The 27,924-nt window shown below is 41.8% G+C and overlaps 2 protein-coding genes across 2 annotated transcripts in view; one reads left to right on the forward strand and one right to left on the reverse strand.

The window, feature by feature from the left end:
- Positions 1-2,124: 2,124 nt before the first annotated feature.
- BUB1B (BUB1 mitotic checkpoint serine/threonine kinase B) lies at positions 2,125-27,427 on the reverse strand. Its single transcript, XM_083449813.1, has 23 exons — positions 27,055-27,427; positions 25,929-26,133; positions 24,408-24,467; positions 24,064-24,208; positions 22,162-22,358; positions 21,837-22,012; positions 21,555-21,751; positions 20,380-20,474; positions 18,759-18,985; positions 17,923-18,035; positions 17,655-17,806; positions 17,426-17,475; positions 16,078-16,159; positions 15,552-15,654; positions 14,075-14,361; positions 12,909-13,075; positions 12,044-12,187; positions 10,457-10,569; positions 9,170-9,331; positions 7,787-7,920; positions 6,789-6,960; positions 5,958-6,064; positions 2,125-2,662 (listed from the first exon to the last, which is right to left on the reverse strand). The coding sequence occupies exons 2-23, from the start codon at positions 26,066-26,068 to the stop codon at positions 2,503-2,505; spliced, it is 3,183 nt and encodes a 1,060-aa protein (XP_083305939.1). The 5' UTR covers positions 26,069-26,133; positions 27,055-27,427; the 3' UTR covers positions 2,125-2,502.
- BMF (Bcl2 modifying factor) overlaps positions 27,307-27,924 on the forward strand; it is a 78,335-nt gene continuing 77,717 nt past the window's right edge. Inside the window, exon 1 of the mRNA XM_083451090.1 lies at positions 27,307-27,678. The gene's annotated coding sequence lies outside the window, so the exon portion shown is untranslated. The remainder of the gene's footprint in view (positions 27,679-27,924) is intronic.

Consider the following 27,924-nt stretch of genomic DNA (forward strand, 5'->3'; position numbering starts at 1 on the left):
GGGCATCCTTCCAGTTAATTGCAGCCTTAGAGGGCACCTGTGTTTAATAATAATTTTATTATTTAAAACCCTGCCCATCTGGCTGAGTTTCCCCAGCTACTCTGGGTGGCTTACAATGTATCTAAAAAACATAAAAATCAATCCTTAAAAACTTCCCTAAACAGGGGTGCCTTCAGATGTCTTATTAAAGTCAGATAGTTGTTTAATAATAAGCTAGTTAGTTGCTGAATTTCCTTTTTCTGCTGCAACTTTTAAGGCTAGTCTCACCAATTGACCTGCTTGGCCTTCTCCTCCTGTGCCTTTAATGACCACACAATGTGCAGTGGCTGGGGTGATTATAGGGCATGGGAACCAACATGAGCAGCTGCTCATGTTACCCAATGAACTGGCTGTTATAGGCAGTAAAGCAGCAGCCCACAAAAGTTTGCCAGCCCATTAAGGGCACAGGGGTCTAGTTAGGAAAAAAGCTGGCAACCTTTGTTTCTAACCTTATTTCACTTAATTAGTCACCTAATGGGTGTAAGTTGTTTGTGGATTGCTAAGTGGTATGTAATTTCTTATTGAGGCTATTTCTTCCTGTATTTGCTTATAATAAATATGTAACAAGTTCTACAGCCAGGAGAGTGCCCAGTAGCAAGCTCTTTTTAGACTAAAGTGTTTAAAGAAATATCAGATATTCTTAAGGAACCTATTCAGTTTCCTCCACAAGTAGTACTCCTTTATTTCAGGATGCAAATGGTGGCATTAAATCTAAGGACTTGTTGACTTTTTATTTGGTAGATGCACAAAAATGGAAAACGCTGTCCAATCTTCATGTTTCTTCTTGGTTACATAACACTTGGAACATTGCATTTCTAGAAAAGAACTTGGCATATTAGAGCTATAAATGTAATAGCAAATCTGGACTCCTTCCAAGTACCTTGATGGAATTTTGTTTCCTATGTCAGTGCAGAACAATTACAGCAAATTACAAATGTGCAAATTACACCTGTCGCCTTGTATGCATGGACAAGGCGATACTGTGAAAATCCTGGCATCACCTTCTGTCCTTATTTGATATGTACTGGATCTCCTTTCTTGCTATTTTACATTATGTATTCTACTTCCTTTACTCTTATATTGAGATTTCTGTTATTTTTACTGGATTTTCCAAAAATGTTACTTAAAAAACAACTCCCAGTCACAGCAATTAAAAGACAGTCCTTGCCTATAGGCTTGTAAACTAAAAGATATAATGCATAAGGGGAGGGAAAGACAGTGAGGAAAGAGTGAAAAAAGCAAACAAAGAAACCAATTTTTAAAGTTAATTGTAGTTGGCATCAGCATCTGTCTGTCTCAAGATGCAATGAATTGCGTCTCTGGTGGTGAAGTCAAACCACTGTGCTAGTAGCACTGAAGTGATCTTCCTTTGAGTGCAAGCCTGGGCAGTGTGTGGAGGTCCTGGGCTGCCCAGATGACAAGTTATGGTTAACTTGTTATCTGTGGAATGTAATTTATTAAATTTGTATACTGTCCTTCATCTGTAGCTCTTGGGCAGTTCACAGCATAAAAATACAAGACCATTGACTTAGTGTTGTGTTAATCAGGCCACTGAACCAAAAGCATATATAATGGGGACTGGAATGCTCTCCGCAGACTGAAAATCATTTTTACCTATGCAGAATAGCAGTCATAGGGAGCCCACTGCTCCTGCTGCAGCCCAGTCACCCTCCGCCCACCCCCAGTGCTATTTTTAGGGGAGCGTTCCCATTTAGCACCAATATGGGTTTTCTTCCCACTGTAAACAGTAACTACAGGAGCAGAGGTTACACCCCCCCCCCCAGTTGCTATTTACTTAATTAATGGTGAGGTTGGGTTTTTATTTATGTAAACAATTATATCTAGTTTTAACTTAAGTCCTGATATTTCAGTTCTTGGATTTTGTTACAGCTCAAACACACTTTTAGTCGCTGTGCCTACTCAAAATAAACTGGCAAATAAAGAAATACTTTAAAATAAATAAACTGGCAAAGCAAATTGTTGCAAGAGCCACCAGCAGCGTAACATTTCATCCCATTGTAAGTAAAAAAAAAAAAAAATAGCCTCATCAACCAGGTGACAAATTCTGAAATCCAAGTGGCTGAATACAGGTGAGCACAACGTAGTTTTATTGAAACGTGTTTACAAGGAGTGGACAGAACAGGCCACGTATTTATAAGAATGCAAGGATAAAGAATTTAACCTGCCATGAAACAATATTTAACAGACATTTTAGCAGCTGTACACAAGGAAGCTTTAATGTGGCACAGAGAGGTACCTCCAACCAAAGAATAGATGAACTGTACATGTAAGTAAGGCATCTTTTACATGAAGAAATAAATGCAAGCAGTATTTCAACTGTTTATACACCTCAAAGTAAAAGAAGATCAAGCAAGAACTCTCACTTGTGCTTGGGGTGGGGGAGGGTGAAGCAAGGAGGGCTGTAGAAAAACTGGGTGGTCTTAGAAGGGTATTTCCTCCAAGTCAGAAGAGGTTCCAGCTTTGCCGAGGGATCACTGAGGAAGAACTGTGAAATGCGGCAGTCAGTTCTTGTCTTAGCTCTCTCAGCAGAGGCACAGTAGACTCGCCTTTTGCGTTTAGAATTCTTTCAAAGAATTTACTCCACAAGTCACTGCCAGCAGACCTAAAACCAGATAGGAAAGCAATTTTCATTCAGAATGTCGCACACATGGATGCTTGGGGATGCTTGCTAATATGTCAGTCTCTCAATTTTCACTGAAAAGGGTATTTTGAGTCCATAGTTAAGAGTAGATAAAATTATTAAATTTCTAGCCTACAACTTTTATCACAAATTTTAGAACATACAGTAATACTGTAAACTGTACACTGACTGGATGTGGCAGATTTAAAATTTACTGCAGATCACCTGGGACTAAAAACAAGCTAGTTGCCAGTAACTAATGCAGAGCTACAAACTGAAAAACTTGCAGACTCTTTACTGTTTGCTTCATTATGCCATATTGATTCATTCAGTTTGTTTACCCAAAGGGCAGGCCCAGTTGAAGACAAATAACTCCAAGGAGATATATATTCACTGCAGCTCTTGCCTCTTGCAATGCACCTTTTCCCTGTTAACCAACATTTTTTTTTAAAAAAAAAAGGGTACTGGTTGTACAAGAACCATACTGTAATCATTTTCACTGGCTAAAAAAGGCAACACCACATTTGCATTCACATGCTTCATTAATTCAAGATATGTACTCAGAGTAGTGCAACAGAATTCAGACTTGCTTATAAGATATGTGCATTGTGTCATGGAATTTGAACTTTAAGTCTGGTTACTAATATTCGGCCACGTTTCAAAAGCAATATATACACAGCTCTTTAGAAAGTTAGTTCCTGCTTTAATGCTACAGGTATGCAGAGATCTCCTTTCTAATTTCATAGATAGTATATGCAAATATTGACCATCCCCCTTTAAAATGGAAAATATAGTTGCGCTTAATCCAACAATCTAAACTATTTTGCACAGAGTGCAATTTAGCAAATATTAGATGATATTTGATCACTCAATTTTGTCAGCCTACAGCTTTCTGCTTAAACAGCAGCACTGGAAATCTTTGAGGACATGATAAAGGTAAAGGGACCCCTGACCATTAAGTCCAGTTGTGACCGACTCTGGGGTTGCGGCGCTCATCTCGGTTTATTGGGCGAGGGAGCCGGCGTTTGTCCGCAGACAGCTTCCGGGTCATGTGGCCAGAATGACTAAGCCGCTTCTGGTGAACCAGAGCAGCCCACGGAAACGCCATTTACCTTCCTGCCGGAGCGGTACCTATTTATCTACTTGCACTTTGTGCTTTCAAACTGCTAGGTTGGCAGGAGCAGGGACCAAACAACGGGAGCTCACCCCATCACGGGGATTCGAACCGCCAACCTTCTGATCGGCAAGTCCTAGGCTCTGTGGTTTAAGCCACAGCGCCACCCGCGGCCCTTTGAGGACATGGTAACATTCAGCATAAACCTTTGCACAAGGAATCAAACTCTGCATGTGAGAGTTCTGTGGCACTTCAAGTAGGAATGGGGAACCTATGAACGCTCCAGAAGTGCTGGGCTACAACCCTCATCATCCCTGATCATTGGCCATGCTGGCTGGGTTGATGTCCAACAGCATCTGGAAGGTTACAGCTTCCTCACCCCTGACCTAAAGCATTCCTCCTACCAGCTCTCAAGAAAAACCTCATCCAAGAACCAGGAATGAAACAAGTTGAAACAAAAAGCATAACAACACCAGCAGCTGCAAACCCTATGTAGTGCAAATGTGTTTAGTATCTGCATTTTAGAGAACCAGGCTTGCCTACACAGAGTGTTAAGTCTTAACTGAAACACCTTAGTCAGTTTTGCCTATCTGGAAATCTTCTATCTACGTAATTTAAGATTCAATTTAAGAACAGGAACAAGGAGTTCCTGCATGCATACACAAACACTTTTGGCAAAGGTATCTCTTTTTCTGCAATATTCTGAACCTTCCAATCAACGTAAGAATATACTGCTCCTTGCAAACCCATCACACCCACACCATGAGCCAGCTCCATGAAGAACTGCTGCTGATGTAAAACTCTCTATATTAAGCCCATCTATAAAAGCAGATGGCTATAAAAAGGCAGCTTTGTTCCAACTCTTTAGAACACATAAAGTGCAACAGATTTTTTTCTGCCTTGGAACAGGACTTAAACAGGAATTGCCAGGATGGTTGACAGCAAAAAGGAAAAGCGTCAATTTGCATCAAACAACCATCTATATATCCCCTTGATTCTACTTATGTAGGGGATTAAAAGCAAAATATAATAAAGAGACAGGAGAAGTTGATTGGTAAACATTGCACAGCAGACCACTCTCTTGGGCAGCCTTCACCATTCTGATGCCCTATGGATGTTCTGCACTGCAATGCCCATCAGAGTCAGCCAGCCCAGTCTACAAAAAGTTAACATTCCTCCTTCAGAGAAAAGATTGGTACACTACAGATCTAAAACACATATCATCCCATGTCTGAGATAAGCCAGCAGGTGCCAGGTCAGCCAAGTCAGTTTACTATGGCAATGGCCCAGTACCATCTTTATAAGTAAGGCGAGTCAGTGAGTGCTGTCTTTGAGTCGGAGTCTGTGTTATGTCTTGAATTGCTGGAGCAAGGAAATATTTCCTACTTGCATATAGATGTATCTGCAAAGCCTACGAACTGTATGTATACAACAACGTCCAAAACTGAAGCTTGATCTTCTGTACTGGTTAACAATTTTGGACCTTAAGCTATCTCTATGTGGTGACTAGAACTGGGAGCAACTTCCACCTCAGGGGTATCTCACCTAAGATCTCCAACACATCATCCCTGACCATTGGCCATATTGGCTGAGGCTAAAGGAGTCAGACTCTATCATCTGGAGGGCCACAGGTTCCTCATCCCTGAGTATGGGGCATTGGGAAACAGAGAAGCAATGGTATCACAGCTGATGATGTCTGGCCTCTGACACCTTGGCTTCCAAGCTAAAGATGTTGGCCATTCCTGAACCAGAAGGTAGCAGTGGTGTGGATATAAATTTGCTCCAGAAAATCAAACATTAAACTGGCTTGAAATTCAGTTGCACAGCTACATTGGTACCCCTTCTCCTCCCTCAAGACCTGTTAGCATCCCTCACCACTTTACAATATAAATAGTTGGGGAATAGGGATCTCCTAACAACTCTTAACACCCTTAACCACACTTCCCAGTGTTCTTTGGGGAAGCCATTCCTGCTTAAAGTGGTATATTACTTTAACTATACAATGCAGATGGAGCCTCCAATTTGCTCTGTTCATCAACTGATCAATACATGTAGCCCTAACTCAAACATGCACATACCATTAGCTGGCAGACGTTATCACTTCTACAACTATGAATCAGAACCAGTCAATAGAGGAGATAGAACTAATAGTCTAATACTTACTGAGATAAGTCTCTCATAGTTTTCCAGTGGCCTTTCTCCTGATAAACTTTCATGGGCTCCCCAAACAATATTAGATGTATTGTGTCTGCAATGCCAAGCAAGTCCACCTAAAATCACAACATCATTAATCAGAATTGGTACTGTCCTCACCTGCAGTTTTAACACCCATCATCATTTAAGTTGCACAGTAAAACAATTTGAAAACTACTCCAGAAATACCATTATTGGCTTCTATGATATGTCATCATGGGGTCTTCCAGTAAGTGATGCAAGAATTTTTTTTTAGAAAACAATTCTTTCAAATTACCGTATTTTTCGCTCTATAAGACGCACCAGACCACAAGACGCACCTAGTTTTTGGAGGAGGAAAACAAGAACAAAAATATTCTGAATCTCAGAAGCCAGAACAGCAAGAGGGATTGCTGCGCAGTGAAAGCAGCAATCCCTCTTGCTGTTCTGTCTTCTGGGATAGCTGCGCAGCCTGCATTCGCTCCATAAGACACACACACATTTCCCCTTACTTTTTAGGAGGGAAAAAGTGAGTCTTATAGAGCAAAAAATACGGTAAATATAAAAAAAGCAATAGTGGCAATTAGCTGCACATGGGAATAAAACAACAGGAGAAGTAGGCTGCCACCTTCTTTTAGCCAATAAAAGAAATGAAGACTAAGGTGAAAGGGGTGTTCCCATGTCAGAAAGTCTTGCATGGTTTGTGCAAACAGCTCCACAAATCCAGACTACATGCCACCTACATAAAAGGTCAGCACATCTGATTTTTCATAATGGCCAAGGGCTATCAGCAATATTTTTTCTACAGATACATGTATTCACCTGGTGAGGAAGTGATTTTTCATCAAGGATCTGTTTCCCGTTCTGGGTCTGAGCTATTGGAAAACTTTTTAGTGAATTCACTGCTGGCTGCAGCTGCAGGTCTAAGCTGTGGGAGAAATCCACTATTTTCAGAGCGCTGGTGGTCTCTGCAACAGCATTCGGATTGCAAATTCTGAGGAAAGATGTGTGGACACAAGTTTGTTGAATGTTCCATTGCACTTGCACTTCGCTATGCTGCTAACTCCCTCTAGTGTTTGTCTTAAGAACTGGTACTAAAAGGAGTTTACACTAACAGCAAATTATTCTATTATAGTTCTCAGTGTAGAATTACTGTGGATTAAAAACACGTTTCTGCTCCTTCTCCTTCTGTCGCCTTATTTGTCCCGCAAAATCTTCTCCAGAGGTTTGGGAGAAGGAGTTGAAGGAAGAAGTCCCATTGCATTAGTGCAAGTACACTTAACCAACATTAGCTTTTTCCCTATAAGAACACATCATTACAGACTGTAGAATAATCAGAATCTCTCCCTCTGTTGGCATCAACCAGTATAGGACCATTTCTGCTACAATTCCTACGTTTGAAAGCCAACATCCCCAGGGTACTTGTAGAAGTAAGCGCATAGTATAGCTACATATTTATGATCAAGACCATCAAAGGCTACTGAAAGATTCAGCCAGGTCAACAAGCTGCTTAGAAACCTCAAAGAAAGGTGGGACAAAAATAGAATCCACAAAGCTTTAATTTACTAGCAACAACTTTCTATATTATGATACTGTAATGATACAGTATATGAATAATAATATTAATAAATACTCTGCATATTCTATTTACTCACAGCACTAGTACAAAACAAACATCCGACATTTAAAATTCCAGCCATCTGAACACCTTCTCCTCCCACCCACCCCCATCCAAATGACTTGTATCAATTCAGGATTAACTTTAGAAAGCACAAAGTCCAAGGCGTGGGGTATGGGGTCACTGGAAAGGAGCAGCCAACCTGTCTCCCAAGAATAGTGTCCTTGGATGCAAATTTCCATGGACTATCTCCACTCTGTGTAATTTCTCCACCACTTCTAGAAGATTGTTGACAATCCACATGACTGCTTCTTGGGGCAGGGTATGAATCATATCCTGAGAAGGAAAGAGCAACAGAATCTATTACAGTACTATGCCATCATGGTCCAAGCAGGTACATTTGATCATAGGTGGGAACCTATTGGGCTTGAAGAGGGTGATTTTGTCAAAACGTAGAAAATAGCAAGCGTAAAGTGTATTATAAGGACTCAGAATTGGCTTCCCCTTACTCAACCAAGTGATCACACTGATAAAACAAGTCTCTTGTACTTTTCCGCATTTATATGACCAAGACTATGGATGGATCATTTAAACAGAAACATGTACTTTAAACCATTTAGCACAAGTTATACTGGAAGCGTTTGAGTTCATGCATAAGCATCAGCATTCTACTAGCTGGGGGCAGAGGGGTCTGCATTATTAACTATATGACTCGGGCACCACTCAACACTGTAGCAATGTGCTTTGGTACAATTGGGGTTACAGTCATACTCTAGATCAGGGATAGGCAACCTAAGGCCCTTGGGCAGGATGCGGCCCAATTGCCTTCTCAATCCAGCCCATGGACAGTCCAGGAATCAGCATGTTTTTACATGAGTAGAATGTGTCCTTTTATTTAAAATGCATCTCTGGGTTATTTGTGGGGCATAGGAATTTGTTCATTCCCCCCCTCCAAAAAAAAATATAGTCCGGCCCACCACATGGTCTGAGGGATGGTGGACGGGCCCACGGCTGAAAAAGGTTGCTGACCCCTGCTCTAGATAACAAGCATGGAAAATCTCAGAGTGCCAGAAAACAAGGCCAAGAAGATGCATATATCACCTGCACCTTAGGAATGATTCTCACATGCAAGTCCTGCTTGGCTTTTTCCTGCACTGTATTGCTTGAAGATGCAAACTGTAAACTCAGGGATTTATTTATGTGGCACCATCCAAGTTGCACATCATACTTGATGCAAATAATGAGGTGACTTTCTGCCCAACCACAGCAGACGTACACTTTAAACAAAGGCAAATGGGAGGTGACAGGAAACAGGGAAGGAATTGGAGGCAGGGATAAACAGAAGAGTTAGCTTAGTTATGGTAGGGATATGGGGGACTCCTATAATCACTTGGTGGGGAAAACTAGAGAAGATGGCTTCCAGCTCTGTCTATGCACTGCCTAGTTCATAGTAAACGTTTCTTCACATGGTTGTGTCTATGCTCACATGGCCACATGGAGAAGGATAAGTGGAACCAACATTTTCAGACTCATTTTCAATATGCACCTCAACTCTGCCCATCATACTAGGGTTATCCACACTGACCTGGACAGTGAAATCATTTATCCCCTTGTGCAGAGTCACACAGCCATTGTGGTATAAGAAACAAGAGCAGTTTGCATTAAAGCTCTGATCAAACTCAGTCCCTAGACGCTCTTGGAGTTGCAGCGTGATATAGAAGTCCCATGGCAGAGGTTCTGAATGCACCTAAACAGAAGGAAAATAAAAATACCTATAGTTGAAACTGCACAGTTGACCTAAGTGATTGTTCACACGGAATCCAGATGACTTCTGTGCTGGATGGCAGCCTCTATGCAGCATATTATAATCCACCAAAGCAGTTTGGAAGAGATGTGAATGCAAAGTGGCCCATCCCAACCTAAACATCTTACAGGGAAGTTATAAAGGACCTGAAGAAGTGTGCATGGACACAAAAGCTCATACCAATAACAAGCTTCGTTGGTCTCTAAGGTGCTACTGGAAGGAATTTTTTAATTTTGTTCTGAATTAGAATGTTCCCCTTCATGAAGATGAAAGAATACGGTAAACAAAAAGAGAAATCAAAACATGAGGACTCCTCATTAAAACTTGCAATCTTCATCAAGACTCTCACCCAGCTGAATGAAAAGTAAAGTTATGTTATACTGCTTATTTAAATTGAACTGCTAAAAGCTATTTTCCACACACCCCACTACCAATAATGTCTGGAACAAGCAAGCCTTCAACAGCATGATAGAGCCCATTCAGAATATTAAATATAAGATAATAACTAGTAAAAACAGCACATGGCAGAAATGGTATAGCATTTAAACATTATAAAACCCCAAGAAGTCAAGAAAAAAAGAAAAGGAACCAAACACATTAACCATAGGTGATCAAGGATAAGACCTTCTCCACTATAAAACCTGTGTGGTTGAAGTCCCTTCCCAAGAAAACTTCAACTGGTATGAAGTCTCAGTTATGGACACCAGGTTAATACAGTTTTATTCTCACATGCTATTAGCTGAACTGAACTTAGGATTTTTTTATAACTGCTGCTCTTTGGATAGGCTATGCCCTTACATTTCAAAGTTGGTTTTATGGTGCCTTTCTGCTTTTATGCTGTTGTAAATTTAAGATACTTTATAATATCAACACAGCAACATTTTATTGTGTATTTTTGTTCCTAATTTGGGAGCTACCTTGGAGATTTCAACAAATTGAAATATGGGGTATCTAGCTCTTCAGAACAGAAATAAGAGGGCAAGTCAAGCAAAAATATGAAGGGGTTTGATAAAGGAGTAGTGAAGATACTGTGGAGTTGGGTGAACTATATGGAGGACACTTATATACCTTTATTAAAACTGTATTTGAGTCTTCATCTGCACAGCTGGTTGCTACAGCAGAAAACAGCTTGTCACCTTCACTGATCAGATGCTCCTGAGTGATAGAGTATTTCACACCCCCTGTTGAAACAGCATTTTAAGACTGAAGTAATCATGACCACCACATGTTGAAAACAATCTCTGGAGAGAACATTCTACAATATAGATAATTAAAATTTAAGAAAGCTGACTTCTGTTGCCTTTAATGTTTTCAAACCTGAAGTGTGAATCATGGATAAGATCATACAGCCCTTTCTACAAATTTGCAAATAGCATGTTTTTCAATCACTGCATCACAATGGGCAGGAGTCAACTAATGAGTCCCACCAGCAGAAGCACTGTGCAAGGACAGTGGCTCTCCCCCCCCCCAAAAAAGGCTTTGGGGAGGGGAAAGAACCTACAGAACCGCATGTGGAGGAGATTGGGGGGGGGGGGAGTCATTACATCTGGCAAGTCAAAATACTTTCCCTGACATAAATTGTCTTACCATGACATCAAATTCCTGCCCAGAATTGACAGGTGATGTCATATATTCTTTAATTAATTCGGACAGCTACAGCTCGCTTTGCTTATCTACTATGTATTTTGGAAAATGGCCCAAGTGTTCTCTATGCCTTTGGATACCTCTTAAGATATTGTAACCAAACTTTGCATTTTGGTTCAAAGAGCAGGCTTTTGTCTGCTTGGATACAATTAGACAATTTTGCTTCAAGCTGCAGGCTTCACCTTTCAAAACTGTACTAGTTTTGGTATTTCTTAGAATTTCTGAGCAATGCCAAGTACAAGGCTGCTAGTGTTTCATAACAAAATACTAGTTCAAGCAAATAAGTAATCCATTCAAGATACCACAAGCTATGCTTAAGAAATACCGTATTTTTCGCTCCATAAGACACACTTTTTTCCTCCTAAAAAGTAAGGAAAAATGTCTGTGCGTCTTATGGAGCAAGTGTGTGGTCAATCACTGGCTCCCTTTCTGGCCCCGCCCACTTGCCCAGGCCTCCATTGTTGAATGTTCTGCAGATGGAGGCTGTTTGTTTCCCCAGCGACATGTGACTGGCTGATTAGATTATCTGTCTGGAAACTGTAGAAACGGCTCCCTTTTCTTTCCTAAAGAAGCTACAGAACTGTGAGTTGAACCCCATAAAAACAGGATTTTTTCCCTTTGCAAAGTAAGCTCAACAACTTTGAGCTGATCCTCAAAAATAGGGGATTTTCCCCTTTGCAAAAGAAGCTGCACAACCGTGAGCTGATCCCCCCAAAAATGGGGCTTTCCCCCTTTCCTCCTCTAAAAACTAAGTGTGTCTTATGGAGCGAAAAATAAAGTATTCATAATACTACAAAGTTTACTGACAACTATTCTTCCACACAGCAGCATTATGAGACCAAGCAAGGTGAACTAGGTAGGGAAATAAAGCATACTGGTTTGAGAGCTTGTGTGTGCGCATTTTTTATATTTCAGATAAAAAGAAATCAGAAACATCATATGCAAACTAGGCTACAGGTTTTAGGCTGCTCAAAAGAATTCTAGCATAACAAAAAATCTAATTATCTTTACCAATACAAATTTCTTTTCCTAGCTCCATCCAAGGCATAGGCTGAGCCTCCAATTTAAAGTCAGGAGACTTTGTCAACAAGTCTGGAAGGGGTTGCAACAGTTGTTTGCGCTGCTCGGCATTCCACAGCCTGTCAGGAGAGTAACCTAAAACAGGCAAACAAGCAAAACTATCAGTTACAAGTTACAACTGCATGGGCATCTCTCCCCATTGAAGATATTAATATTTCTTTTATTTCCTAATACATTCTCAAAATTCAATCATTCAAGCAATTTAAACATTTTTGTTCTAGAATCAGTTCTGCTTTTTCTGCCTTAACGCTTAAGATCACTTCTCTTTCAACCTCTGCTTACACTACTACCTTTGCTGATTTTTCACTGTCATTTGATAAAAATACTTATTGTGCCATCGGTCATTTATAAAGGTAAAGGTAAAAAGGTAAAGGACCCCTGACGGTTAAGTCCAGCCAAAGGTGACTATGGGTGCGCTGCTCATCTCACTTTTCAAGCCAAGGGAGCCGGCATTTGTCCACAGACAGCTTTCCAGGTCATGTGGCCAGCATGACTAAACCACTTCTGCCGCAACAGAACACCGTGATGGAAGCCAGATAGCACGGAAACACCATTTACCTTCCTACCACAATGGTACCTATTTATCTACTTGCACTGGTATGCTTTTGAACTGCTAGGATGGCAGAAAGCTGGGTCAGAGCAACGGGAGCTCACCCCACTGGGTGGATTTGAACTGCCAACCTTCTGATCGACAACCCCAAGAGGCTCAGTGGCTTAGACCACAGCACCGCCCACTCCCTATGGTCATTTATAAAGAACCTGGAGGAAGAAAGCAAGTCATTAGCAGCATACTCACTAGAGCCATTTTCAACATCACTGACAAGTTCATCAGTTGAGGTATGACCCAACTCCAGCTTCTCTGGGATTTGTTGAAATTTAATGGTGGATATATGTGTAGGGGAACATGTAGACACTGAAGATGCTGAAGAAATGGTATCTTCCTGACTTGCCTCCATAATTGGGCTATACATAATTGGGGAAAGATATTAAGATTTGCATCTGACAGATTTATTCATACTCCCTTGACAATTCATAATGCAACAGTTCAAGATCCTATCCCTTTAATGAAAAGAAGTTTCAAAAGCATCATATAAAGCAGAGATGTCCAACAGGTCGATCGGGATTGACTGGTTGATCCCCAGGAGGTTGCAATCAATCGCGGGCTCATTTTCCTTTGCTTTTGCCTAAGAGCACCTGGCCCCGGCCCCTCTCCCCTGCCTGGATTTTCTCCTGATATCTGTTAACGAAAGATGGAGTTTTTGCAAAGCTTTCAACAGTGCTGTTTTGGTAAGCAACTAATCCCGTTCCCCCTTAAAAGTCTCCCCCCCCCCAAACGGAACCCCAACTAAATGGGCATAAAAAAAAGGTCAACAACTTTTACTGGAACCCCCCAAAAACGGGGGTAGATTAGAAATGCACTAGTTCAATTTTTGAAGAAAATATTAACAGGTGCTTCAATATTCATACCAAATAGTCCTACTTGGACCCTGTTCGGAAGCTATTTCACCCCAGGATTCTACCCAGGATTATTTTGGGAGTGAGCCTCAAGATTGTGCACTCATCACCCATGCTCCTTACCACATTTTTGATACAAACCTGGAGGTGAAATAGCATCAAAGCAGAGTGAGTTTTCAGTATCATGAATCCATTAAAGCTTTCAAAATTCTCACAGGACCCACAGAAAATGAAGTTGTTTTTGGAAAAGAATCAGAGAAAAAGTCATTACAGGCAAAAAAAATTAGATGTGTAATGAGAGCGAAATAGTAACCAATATCTTAGCATATAGGAAGAATGTCTCCATGCTGCAGCTTGCATGGTTGCCAGTAGGCAAAGAAGGCCACTGAAAAATTTAAGCCACCATGGAACACTGAATCATGCAGTTCCTAGTATATGAAGGCAAGGCAGACATGTGTCCCACCCTAGATAAAACCACATGAAGCCCACTGAATCCTCTTCAGGTACCTCAGCTTCTTCGTAGAGAGGGCCTCAGCGTATTGATTTTCACTAAGAATTGTCTGCTGGCTCAGAGATATAGGCTTAGATTCAGGATGTTCTTCCTTTGGTTTGTCTTCAAGCTTGTCATCAAGCTGATTTCTCTGTTCTGTTGTCCCATGGAAAGGGGTTGATGCCAGGTGGGCAGCTCTAACAAAGTCACAGGTGTCTTCAGGATTAGGGCAAAGGGTTTTGTTCTTATATGAGCTTGTGAGAATTGCATCTTCATTCAACGGTTCAATTCCATTGAGTTCAGCCTAGAGAGAAACACATAATAGCCACCACCAAAAGGTATTTTTTGTTTTCAGAAATTTTGTCCAAAAAAAAAAATCTACCTGCTGAACAGCATGCAGATACATCTATGGTAAGAATTTACTTCTACACCACTTTGCTCATTACCCAGGTAAGAGACCACCTTCTAAATGAAACATGAAACCAGGGAAATTAATTCAAGTCCAGCATCCAGGAGGGACCCAAATTTATAGCAGCTATGCAATAGGGCACACCTCAACTTAACATGGTTATTCTAGCTGAATCACCAGTTACGAAAGTCTGCCACAAGGGGCATCAGTACAAGGGTTTTATAGGCAACACACAAACAGCTAAACATTTGAACATTCTTAAAACAAACATCCTTAGGATGGAGTCTGAATTAGGTCACCCGTATGTCTTAAGTCAGGGAGTATCAATTTTGGATTTCTCAGGAGACATGCTCTTCTCAGATACTAGTCCTGAAAGCCAGAAGGAATTATGCTAGACTGTGGGTAGGCAAACTAAGACCCGGGAGCCAGATTTGGCCCAATCGCCTTCTAAATCCAGCTCGCGGACGGTCCAGGAATCAGTGTGTTTTTACATGAGTAGAATGTGTGCTTTTATTTAATTTGTGGGGCATAGGAATTTGTTCATCCCCCCCCTCAAAAAAATATAGTCTGGCCCCCCATAAGGTTTGAGGAACAGTGGACCGGCCTCCTGCTGAAAAGGTTTGCTGACCCCTGCACTAGACAAACCAGCCCCTTCACAAAGTCAACAGCAGCAGCTTCAAGAAATAAGAGCTTTACCTTGGGAATGCCTAGGCTACTGAAATCAGAACATTATTATTAAAGTGTGGAAACAGAATTAGCTTTAAAACTGTTGAAATTTATCTCTCACACTTATACTCTCATAGGGTTGCTGGAGGTTTAGTGGTCTGACCCAGCTCAGAGTTGTCCCACCCCACCCCCCGCAAGTCTACACTGGTGTGAAACTGATTTAACACAACAGATCCTTCACACATGATGGGTGACATATATTTAAAGGTAACCAGTGCATACATTATGTACACTTTGGTCAATGTGTGAAGTGGTCCTTAGTGACAAGATGCCACAAGTGTTCATGTGTATGCCTTCATTTAAGAAGTAACAGGATATTCTACATAGATCTCAATGACTCTAAGCTATGAAAAACTTACAAATTTTTCAGGGGATATATTTTCCTTGGCAGTTATACTTTCTGAAGGTTTGCGAACAGCAAGAACTCGTCTCGAACGTACCACTGGAGGGCCAGTAGAAAGACTAAAGGAAAAAACAAATATATGAACAGGTTGACTTCGAATGCCAATTCATTCCATTCAAGAATTTCACCACTTGCATTCATTTTCTTCTGGGTTACAGGATTACAAACATACTGTATAAATACAGCTCTACACGTACATTTTAAAAAAATTATAGGTGGTATAACCCGTATTTTAATAAACTGGTTTTTGTTTATTTGTTTGTGTCCCCCCCCCCCCCAATTAGGTTTTATTGTAATTTCATTGGTGTTAGTCACCCTGAGCCTGGCTCTGCCCGGGGTATAAATAAAATATTATTATTATTAAAGCATAAAGAAAGATCAATGAATTTTCTTGATCATGAAATTGATCCCAACATAGAATGCTTTTAAAACAAATTGAGATCACTCTGTCTCCTGCTGAGAAATTAGTTACACACAGTTACCTGGTACTCGCATTTTCTGATGCAGATTCCTCAACAAATATAGAAAATGTCAAAGGATTCACTGCAGAAGGAATCTCAAAATCTGTGGAGAGGAGAGCCAATAGACTTTAAAAGCTGTTTGGAATTATTTGAGAATATACTTTTTACTGAACACATTGCAAAGGAGCAGTGCAATCAGCCAATTCCAGTAGCCCATCTTCACATCAGCTGACCATCTAGCTCACCAGCAAGTTCCACTATAACAGTGAGGATGAAAACCTATAGCAGGAAGCACATGGTATCCACTAAAGAAGTTCTCAAAGCAACACGTGTGTGAAAGAATGCAACTGTTTCAGCCATTTTACATTCTGTTTGTTGTAAAAGGTTTAGAGCTTTCTGTGCAGGAAGACAATAAGTTCTTCCTATGACACGACACACAAAAGGAAAATGGCAAGTCTAGCAATTAAAAGGGGGAGAATAAGCAAAGGTAATTAGGGGGAAATGAACACACATAGAATCTACTGTCCTGATTAGTGAAAAGGTTGCAAGACAGAGTAACATGATGAACTCAGACTAGATGTTCTCTTGGCCTAACTTAGGTCACATGCTTACAGTTTTGTGGCTCTCACAGTGGCTAGGAATAGATTTTTTAAACAATTTAGATAAACATGCTAGCTCCTACAGTTAATCTACAAAAAGTATTTGAGTTAAAGGAGACTTCCTCTTGTCAAAAGAGAAACCAACTTTATCATTTCATGTATTTACACTCATTTTCATCTGAGGAAAACAAGCTGTTCTACTGTGACCAGCAACTTTCAAGTTTTCATGTTTGCTTGCTGCTTTGGTTTTGTGAGGGTGAGGATGGATCAAAGTAAATAAAGCAGGAAGGAACAATACTGGAAAGAAGAGATGGGTTGCTGACTTCTGTGTGTCCAGGGCCAAACTGCCTTATAGCAAGCCTTCCAAAGCTTGCTATAAGGCCCAGAGTCAAAGAGCAAGCAAGGCTTCAGACAATTAAGTATCAATAATTAGTCAAATATCGGTAACCCAAAAGAGATTAAGCATAAGTAGACATAGGGGTCAAGTGATGGGGGGAACTGAGAAGTAGGGGGAAATGAGAAAGAAAGATTAGAGGCAGTCTAAGATTCTATTCCATCAGAGTAAAGAAAAACCTCAAAAACAAGTAGGCAGACACACACTGCCCATTGCCCCCTCCTGCTGCTCCTCAAATGATTAAAATTAGCCTCAGTCATTTAACAGAGTGTGCATATTGCTTAATTGTAACTAAAACCTCTAAGTGGTTTTATTGAACACATAGGAGGAAAGTCAAGAGACTTCCTTCAAGCAAGAGCCTATGAACAAAACTTACCGCTAGAACTTGATTTCTCGTGTGGAACATTTCCAACCAGATCAAGATTGCTATAAAGAAAGCATTGGATTTTTTAAAAAAATACAGGGCACCGTTCAGATCACAAGAGCAGACAATATAGTAAGCCACCCCACACCACTCTGAAACATATTTTGAACTGGAATATCATTTAAATATCTGACAATTAAAAAAAGAATTTTCTTTTCTCCAGAGCCAACTCCCACTTTACCTTTTCAATGAAAAAACATCTGAAAGGCATTCTTCAGCAAATGCTTCATCATCTGCCAGGGAGAGCTGTCTTTCCTTTAAAGGATGCTTCAGAATCTCAGCCTCTGCCTTGTCAGAAGGCACACCTGCAGGCTCCTGCTCCACTACTTCTTGCTGAAATAGTTGAAGAGAGCAATCTGCTCACAAACCATACTCCAAATTACGTTCCATATGCTCTAGAAAGGCCACTGCAAACATATAGCCTACCAGAAATTAAGGTGGGATATTACCTGTGCACATGTTCTCTGCTTATCATTTCCTTGCTGCTCTCTCCCCATCTTCTCCAACTCCTCAATTTTCCTTTGTAACTCAGCTTTTTTCTGTGCTAGGGCCTGTAGTTCCTCTGTATGAAAGAAGGTAATAAAGCACGGCATATTCTCCACAATAGAAGTATAGCTAGAACGACCATGTATAGTCCCAACCATTTCCCCAGGTTGCCCTGTTGTAGACTTGGGGTGGGAAAGGGACTGCACATCTGAAGCACAAGGCTCCCACCAAAAGAAAAGAAAATGGACGCCAGTCCCATGTCAAGTTTATTTCCTACCACCTGCAACATGCAGTGGAACTCTGTTGTTGACTAAGTTGAAATACATTTCTCAGAGGAGAGGGAAACTGAACTGAAGGCTGCAATGATCCTACACAAACAAGGTTGCTGAACAAATAAGTACCGTAAGGCATTACACATTGAGTATTCTAGAGTAAAGAGAAAGGGGGAACATACTTTGTTCTTCCTTGACTAATTCACCTTCCATCTCTGTTTTTTTGTTTAGAAAGAGGATTGCCCCAAGGCATAGACTTACACAGAAGGGCTTACTAGCAAACAAGGCAGGACACTACAATACACTCTGCCCAGCTTAGAAAAATAATCTACAGGACGAGAATTCTTTGAAGAAATAGAGTATTTGATGATGAAAGCATTTCCTGGACTTGTAACATGATCCAAAAGTGCTTTTCAACCAATTTCTTTCTAAGAAACTAGCGCAGGCTCTGGAAATCTATACATTTTCTGACTAACATTAAGCAACACTGGAAGATTTTCCTGAATTTGCCCATTTCTTATAGATACCGTCTCTTCTCTTTTTTGCTTTCTGTCGGTAGATTTCAGCTCTGATCTCCTCCAAGGAAAACTCCTCCACTCCAGCATATACTTTCTCTTTACAATACATTGGCTTTTCTTTCTTCTCCTGGCCATCCTGTTGATGGCTTTGCACACGATGTAGGGGATCCTCCTCCTTTCCAGGCTTCCAAGTGCTTAGTACACAGTTTATGCTGGACTCTATTTTACAAGGAGTCCTAAGGAGGGAAGTATGAAGCAAGAGTGAGGATCGGACCAGGTACTTAAGTGAAAACTATTAGGACGAGCCCTCTATCTAATGGGTATGGGATTATGCAATGGAACAAGTAAACAGGGTTGTAATTTTGGTATTTAAAACTGCCAACTATGTTAACACAAATATCCCTGGGAAGTTACTGTCATGTTCAACAAGCAAATGTTTGAAACCAAAAGGAGGAAATGGTAATATGGTATAGCAACATACTCAACTTCATACAAATCAAATTATAAACTAAAATTTTACTATGTGTTCAGGAGCAATTTAAGGTCAAAATCTGTCTTGGTCATCCTGATAAATGCCCTTCTTCGTGAGAGGGACAGGACAAGTCCAACACTTGCTCTTGCTTGATCTCTCAGCAGCTACTGATACTGTTGGTCACAGTATCCTCCTGAACTGTCCCTGTGAGCAGAGGGTTGGTGGCACTTTGTTTGCGTTTCAGTGTTCTAATTCAGTTAATGGGGATTATGCACCCATGCCATTGCAGTTATGTGGGATGCTACAGGGTGCTATTATGTCCCCAATGCAATTTAATACCTATTTGAAGCAGCTAGGAACACTCGTTAGGAGTATAAACTGATGACATCCAGCTCTTTCTCTGCAACATTTGAATCAGGAGAGGGTGTGACTATTTTGAACTGGTCCTGGATGCAGTGATGAGCAAGATGCAGACCAGCAAGTTGAAACAGAATTCTGTTAAGAGGAAGACTCTGTGGGCAAGTGGTTCCCAGTTCCAGGCACTCCCTCAGAAATAACAGGGGGTGTTTGCAGGGTGGTAGTGGTGTTCTAGAACTATCCTTGTCAATGAAAGCCAACGTAACTTCTAGGGAAAGGAACATCAATCAATATAAGTTGCTACACCAACCATGTCCTTTTCTGGACAGGGATAACGTGCCATTGTGATTCAAGCATTGATAACATCACAGTTGGGTAACTGATCCAGGAGCTGTAGCTGATGCAGAATGCTGTGGTCAATTTGAGATTATACTGGAAGTCAACTGCCTACTGGGCCATGTTCAAAGTCTTGTTACTATCACACGAGAGCCCTCAACAACTTGGGGTCAGATTACCTGTGATACTGCCTGTGCCTTTATAAACCTATAAACTCATTTATTTCCCCATAGGATCATTTAATCATAGCACCACACTCTACAGAATATCACTGAGTGGGTGTGTTACCCAGGTTCAAGAATTTTCCTGCTATTTATCTTGCATCCCTTTACCATGCATGAAGCATCATCAGTTGCTTTTGACATCTTGTAAAGACATACTTTTGTCCTGGCCTTTCCTAACCCATAAGATTGAGCATTAGTTAATACTGAGTTTGTTTTTATTATACAAAGGCATAAAACCTACATTGTTTGTTGTTGTGCAGACTCTTCAACATATGGAGTAAAGCTGGGGACTACAGCAGGGGAGACAGTAGCAGAATCCAAATTGTTCCGAGGACGCTAAAGGGAAAGAAAACCAGTATCAGTATGTTCACATATGACCACACCAGTCTGTCATAGTGGCCTTTTAGATACTTCCATCAGATAAAGGGAACCCTGACCGTTAAGTCCAGTCATGAAAGATTCAGGGGTTGTGGCACTCATCTCGCTTTACCGGCCAAGGCAACCGGCGTTTGTCCGCAGACAGTTTCCGGGTCATGTGGCCAGCATGACTAAGCTGCTTCTGGTGAACCAGAGCAGCGCACGGAAACGCCATTTACCTTCCCGCCGGAGCGGTATCTATTTATCTACTTGCACTTTGATGTGCTTTCAAACTGCTAGGTTGGCAGGAGCTTCCATCAGATAGCCCTTTACAAAAAAAAGTGCACCATATCAGCCCTGCAAGCATTCCTCAAGAGTACCTAAATATAAAACCTGGGAAGCAACATCACTAGAGACTGAAATTTCTTCTTCATTGGTTCATTATAGCAAGATAAATCAAAGCTAAATACAAGTCAAGAGCCTTTACTGTCCCTGTGTAAAACCCACTACTTTGAAGTTAAAGCCGTGACTTCAATCTTCTGATCCAAGCCGCAAAGTATACCTTGGGTTTTGCCTCCTACACAACAAATTTCTTTTCCCCACATTTCTTCTTATGCAAACCAATGCACAGAACACATTTATCGTCCAAGGATGAATGGCAAAGCATTTTGGAAAGTGTTTATATATCCCATCTAAGGCCTAGAGAGTGAATAACCAGGAGCTGCAGATTCTCCAGAAGCCCAGGAGGTATCCCACACCCAAGGTTAAAACATCAGATGCTACCTGGTTTATGCATGCTAACCAGTGCTGCATGAAAATGGACTGCAAGATAGAGTTAACTACCAGGACATTAAGACAGGAAATACTCAGACCAAAAACTTTGAATGGTCTGAAATAGTCAGAGAGAGAAGAGCTTTAGTTTTAGACTGAGCCCAAGATTAACATAAAGCGAAGGTGAATTCCCCACACTCAAAATAAGCATTTACTTTTGAAAGATATTCCTACATAGGCACCCATAATGTTCCAACTGTAGTGGGAAGAGTCACCCTTTTTCCTTACCCTGCCTGTGTTCCAAGGTCCTGCCTGCAGTTCATTCTCCTTAGCCTTGACTGCTGGCGGTACAACCCATGGCTGTGGCACAAGTGCAGGAACCTCAGCTCTAGGAGCTACAGCTCTGTTCTCATCAAATATGGCAAAGCCTGGGCGATGTGATGCTTGCTGAGATGAATTATGGAGTCTCTGTTCTTGGCTTGGAACTAGAAGATGACACTGAAGTTAAGGTAAGTGTTCATTGTTCACATGTGAGACTAATTGTTTCTAACATAGCCAAGCTCCACTTACGCTTCAAAGCATTTCCTACACGGCTGATTGGCGCTTTCACCATTTTCTTTCCTCTTCCCTTCAGTTCTGCCAGTGTAGCTCTTTGGGGTTCAGAAGCAAGAGCACCCAACTCCTCTTCCCCATCAGCATCTTCTAGATCTTGCAAGGCCTGTCGAGACACACGGGCCTGGAACTGCCTAGACACAGAAGTAGGAAGTTCTTTGCAGTGTATACGACATTGTTGTTGTTGTTTAGTCGTATACGACATTACTAGGAGTTTTTTTGTGGGGGTGATGGAATTGCTTTCCATATTCCCACAGGCCCAGTCTCTCTTGTGATAGGTTACCTGTGATGGGACTCTAGTTTATCTAAAGGCTCAGCTTTGAACTGCAACCCATCCTGGAATATCAAGTCAGCTTTCTGGTAATTCCCTCTTGCCTCAAGTTCCTCGGCCCAAGTGATGTAGAGTTGTGCCAGGGATTTGCCTATCCCTTGGCTGTACATATAGCTATATAGGTCCAGCGGTTCACTACAACAGCTACCCTGCAAAATGCAATAGAAAAGTAAGGTAAGGCTATGTTGTATCAAAAGAGGGAGGTACAAATGTTCTTTTTCAGAGCAATTCTAGACTTCATCAACTTGCAATGCTCTGCAGCAATATGGAACAAAACAAAGCACACTTCTAGTCCTTGGGGTCTCAGAGACATTGGACTATGGGAGAAGGAAGTGTTCTTTAAGCTGTTCACTTTCATTCTGTGATAAGCATGATCACCAGGATACTAAACAGTGCTCAGTCTGACCTGTACTCAACATTCAAACTAGCCCTCATCAAAACAAGAGAAGCAATTTTAAATTCAAATCATTAGCCCTTAGTCTTTTCTCTTTTTTTTGGCATATTTTTATTTTTTGTAAGCTGCTTAGAGGTTTTATTGTAATCAAGTAGAAATTAATACGGTTATATTTACATATGGTTAAAACAATGTTTCTAAAGCAAGAAACATGCTTAGTTTTTAGATAACTCACACATGACATAGCAAGCATCCCTTTCTGGATGGAGAGAGAGGAAGAATGCTTCTTAAGAATCTACTTGGCACCTACAGATTTTTAAGAGATCACCATATCCCTTATATAGTGTGAGAGTTTCTCCTAAAGGTCCCAAAGAGATCAGAAGCCTGCTTCACAGTAATTAGGAGCAGGGCTTTCAGTGTATCTGCCCCTGTTCTGTGGAGCAGCATTCCTATTGAGATATGGCAGGTGATCACTATCTACTACACTTTCAAGAAACAATTGAAGGCATTTTTATTCTGACAAGCTTCCCCAGTTGATTCAAGAAGTCCCTGCCATGGGCATCTCCTTATTTTCTAATTCATCTGCTGTTATTTTTTGTACTGTTCTTAAGCCATTTGTATTATATTGTGTGTATTGTCTTGAGACATATTTCAAAGGTGATTAACAATCAACAACAAATGTATAATATATATAAACCACCTGCTTAATCAGGGCTCCTTCTCAGTTTATTATTACATGTTATGTCGTTATAAATTATAAATATTACAAATATAATAATATATTTTCCTGCCTTCTTCCCAATCTGGGACTCAGGATAAAAGCGTTTGAATCCACACTAAGTGCTGTTCCAAGTATTTCTGTATTTATTGTTAAGGGTTACATTACCTCTTGAAGAATACTGCAGCATATGTAAAACAGTATTTTTGCACTTGCCATATTTTGTGAAAGTGATATGCAAATAGTTGCTTAGCATCTAGCCTGTCTCATGGCATTGTCATCAGTTTTGAGACGTACGGTTTTGATATTGTAATAGATGCAGTACAAGAGACATGTCCTATTAGTATTAAACTCTTTTGGAAAACTAAGTAAGTCCAAACATGATACGGTTGGATGATTCAGAGGAGAGGATCAACTAGGTTAAAGGTTAGATTCTCCTCCTCCCCCACCCATGAAATCTAACTTTTTTGCTGTGGCGCATGTGTGATTTCATCATGGGCAAGAATTAGACAGTGCAAATGAATGCACACATCCTCCCATAAATGGAGACAGTTCATGTGGAGTGAACTGCCTCAAGAAAACTCATGAAATACAATAACTTCTGTGATGGAATAAGAAAGTCAATGAAACTTACTGATGTTCAGAGCATAAAGTAACCTACTACAGTCTGACAAGGCTTAGAGCTCAGCAAGCTGGAACAGAATACACATGAGAAAATTCAAATAATATATCTATCACTCACAAATTTAAGCCAGAGACTGAGATAGCGGGGGTCTTGGTAATATCTCTGCTGCTCATTCAGTGCTTTAACAGCTCTCTCCAAAACAGCAGAAAGGTTGCTCTCTTTACCACCTTGAGGAAAGGTTTGTTCTGTCCATTTAATATACCTAGAGATATCAGAACAATTATGAGCACAAGGAAATGACACCTCTATTTGAGAATTGCCCATGTTCTCATTTTATTATTATTATTATTTTATCCATCGATCATCTGAAGACCTCAGGATATAAATACAAAATAAATAAAAACAAGAACAAATAACCCCCCCACAACAAACCAATAATGCCCCCCTTCACAAAAGCTTACCTGTCCCAGACATCCAGTGGATCATCTCCATTATAAAAGCGAATTTCAGATTCAAATTCCCTGGAATTAAAGTAATCAATACTTAAGTAGCTAGAAATACATATTTACCATTTCTTAGCATAATTTAAAAATTAGCATCAGAGGTTTTTCCTCAGTTAAGTCTACTTTTCCTCACTATATACAAAGTATTTGATTAGCAAGATACCACATTTTGGAAAATTATTTTTCATAGGTAGTAAAGATTCCAGGTTTATAATAGTGACTAGCTTGTTTGAAATACTATTTTGAGGAGAACAGACAATGTTTTACTTGACTAACTTATGCCATTTGGATCTCAGGTAGCAGGGCTAGGAAAATTCAGATCAAAAGTCACTGAATGTTGAAGGAGACAATACTGAACTAGATTGACCAATGGTCTGAATGAATACAAGATAGCTTCTTATAGCTGGCTTATAGTAGCCTATGTAAATATGAGGTTCCTGGATCCAGCGCAGATTCAATTGCTGGAATAGCCAGGTCAGCCTGGTAATGGCCCTATGGATCCTTAAGAGAACAAAGGGAGTGACTGTGCCAGAGGGCAAATGGGTGGGCCTCCTTTAACTGTTAGAAAGAAAAAATGCCAGAGTTAGGAATCATGTAAGCCCAAAGCTGGAAGAAAAGCTGCAGGCTGCAAAGGTAGAGAGGTGGCCATGTTTGATTTCTATTTGAATCTAAGGCCACTTAAAAACAAAGACCTTAAAGCAGTGGTTTCCAAAAGGTGTGGCACCCTGGGGTGCCTTGAATGATGGTCAGGGGTGCCGTGGGCAACACTGGCCTCCATTTCTCTTTCCTTCCCTTGCTCCTCTGATATACTTTCATGTCTCTGCCTCCCAAAGGTTGCATGGCTGTTTGTTGAAGTAGCCCTGGCTACAAGCTCCTCAGGTGAATGGTGCCTCTGGGGCTGGCCAGGGGGTGTTGGTTGCCAGGTGCTGAGGTAGCCTCTGAGTAAGCAAGCAAGTACGTGAGGAAGCCCAGCCAGCCAGTCTTTGCTTTTGGGAATGGACAAATAAATGGGAGGTCAGGCAGGCAGGCGCTGCACTGTTCTTGTGCTTAATTGTGCAATGCCTATCTAGGAGCTGAGTGTCCGGTACTGAAGGAGAGCCTTTCTGCCATGTAGGCCCAGTAGAACCCGCTGCTGCCAATCAATGTAAGGTGCTGGCCTCACGTTCTCCTTTGGCCAGTCTCTCCGTTGGGCCACTAAGGCTGAGAGCATCCTCTTCCCAGGCCCCTGTGGGGCGGCGTGAGGAGGCATCTCTTTTTGGGGCAGGGGGGGCAGCTCAGAGACCAGGGGCAGCAGCCCAGAAGACTCCCAAGCAGAAGGGAGAGGAGAGGGTGGGAGGCTGAAGGAACTGCTGACATAACTGGTCTCCTGAGCCCCACAGGGGTGTCACGGAAAGAATGTAGTTGGTCAAGGCGGCAGTGGACTCAAAAAGGTTGAAAATCTCTGCCTTAATGGATAGAGACAAACCATACTATGCTCACCGCTTTTGCTGCTGTATGGCTGTATGACTAGAAACATCCAGCTGAGCCAGAGCTTCCTGTAGGGTAGCCATCACTCGTCCTTGCCTAAGAGGTTGAACATTCTCCTTGCTCAGCTCCCACTCACTCCCATCCGAAGACATGGTAAACTGTATTTTATACACACAAGGCAACAGCGCCTAGGTGCACGACTCCAGGATTACAAGCCCTAGTGATAAGGAGAAATGAAAACAATTAGGATATTTGTGTGGAATGAAAGCAGGCATTCAGCTTGTTGGTATATTTCCTAGCAACCTGACAGTATACAGCTGCAGGCCACCCCAATCTGAGTGGTGCAAGATTCCAGGGGTTCCAGGGTAAATGTTTCCTCAGAATGGGGGACCGCAGAGACAGTCTTTAGGATATATGGCTTCTTTACACACATATATACAGTGGTACCTCTGGATGTGAACGGGATACGTTCTGGAGCCCCGTTCGCATCCTGAGTAAAACGTAAGATGCGACAGCGAGTGTCACGTTTCGACGCTTCCACGCATGATGTCATTTTGAGCGTCTGTGCATGCACGAGCGGTGAAACCCGGAAGTAACGTGCTCCGCTACTTCCGGGTCGCTGCGGAGCATAACTTGAAAACGCTCAACCTGAAGCACTTCTAACCCGAGGTATGACTGTACAACCTGAGCTTACGATGGAGGGGCTCACAGCATTAACAGCCCAGAGGATCTTGCTTCTCCCATTGCCACAGCCTTGGATTCCCCTTACAGGCTTCTGCCTGCCACCTGCTTCTAGCTCACTCTCCCACACAACTCTCCATTGTCTACTTGCGTGTCACAACTGCAAGCAAGCAAAAACGTGGGAGGAGAAAGAAGCGTGTAGGTTCTTATGCTCTTGCCATTCCCTTCGCGGCAGCAAACGGGTTAGCAAGAGCCTCGCCCTTCCCTGCCCCCAGTGTTCCTTGGACAGTTGCTGCTAGCCCCGTATTTGTCCACTGGCTGAAGCGCGCTTAAGAACTGGCTCTCCACGCCAGAAACAAACGAACAGAGAGACAGCAGAGATTCGCCACCCTTCGGCTTCCCTGCCCCGCAGAAGAACCGGCTCAGCTAAAGGAAAAGCAGAGCGACAGCCGCTCACCTCAGCCTCTCGCACGGCCTGGGCCCAGGAGGAAAAAAGGCGCCTTCCGAGGGAAGCTGCGTCTCCGGGCTCCAGCTCCGAACTCTCGAGACTCCTCAGCAAATCTCTCCTCCGTCCACGTTCAAATATTAACCGCCGCATACACGCACACCCTTCACGAGACCCCGCTCCGCCTTATTGGCTGCCTCCGAACACTGCCCGCCTGCCATTGGATGGTAGGGAATGCAAAGCATGACGGATCCGCCGGTGCATGATGGGAACGGTAGTTCCCTCTGGGTGTCGCGTGAGAGGGAGGAGAGCGGGCTAAACGGAGCTCGCTTTGCAGTGCAGGACTTTCGCTCTGCAGGACTTTCGCTCCCAGCAGCACCCCCTCTATCTGAGCCATAGAAGACATTTGGGAATATGTACAGTGTAAGCAGACGCAGGGTCGGGGGCGGTGACCGAGCAGTTCGTGGTGCTTACAAAAGAGCAGGTCCCTGCCCCGAGGACCTTACCATCTTAAAGTACAATACAGAGAAAAAGAAGGGGAAATAGTGTGATGCAGCGGGCAGTGGCAAACACGCAAGTCAAGAACATGCCTCGTCAGGGCCGGATTTGGGTTTGATGAGGCCCTAAGCTACTGAAGTTAATGGGGCCCTTTATATGTCCAGCTGTCCTTTGTCAACATCAAATTATCACCACTTTTGTGTTGAATATATGCTATATGGTAATTTATGGACATAATAGTTATCTAAAGCCATGTGCACATGCAGAATGTAGGCACCCTATATATAGAAATGAGCATATTTTAGGGAGCATGCTAGCAGGCGGGCCCATTACTTACATCATAGGAGCCTATACAACACAAAATACTGTTGCTGTACATAGGTT

Source organism: Podarcis tiliguerta (assembly GCF_965153285.1).
Source record: "Podarcis tiliguerta genome assembly, chromosome: 1".
Lineage (NCBI taxonomy): Eukaryota > Metazoa > Chordata > Lepidosauria > Squamata > Lacertidae > Podarcis > Podarcis tiliguerta.

Excerpts from the sequence above, each read along its gene's own strand:
- BUB1B (XM_083449813.1), bottom strand. The coding sequence starts at position 26,068 with ATGTCTTCGGATGGGAGTGAGTGGGAGCTGAGCAAGGAGAATGTTCAA. Across the intron at positions 21,752-21,836 it reads TGTAGGAAATGCTTTGAAGC|TTCCAAGCCAAGAACAGAGA; the intron begins GTAAGTGGAGCT and ends GTCATCTTCTAG. Across the intron at positions 17,807-17,922 it reads AGCAGAGAACATGTGCACAG|CAAGAAGTAGTGGAGCAGGA; the intron begins GTAATATCCCAC and ends CAACTATTTCAG.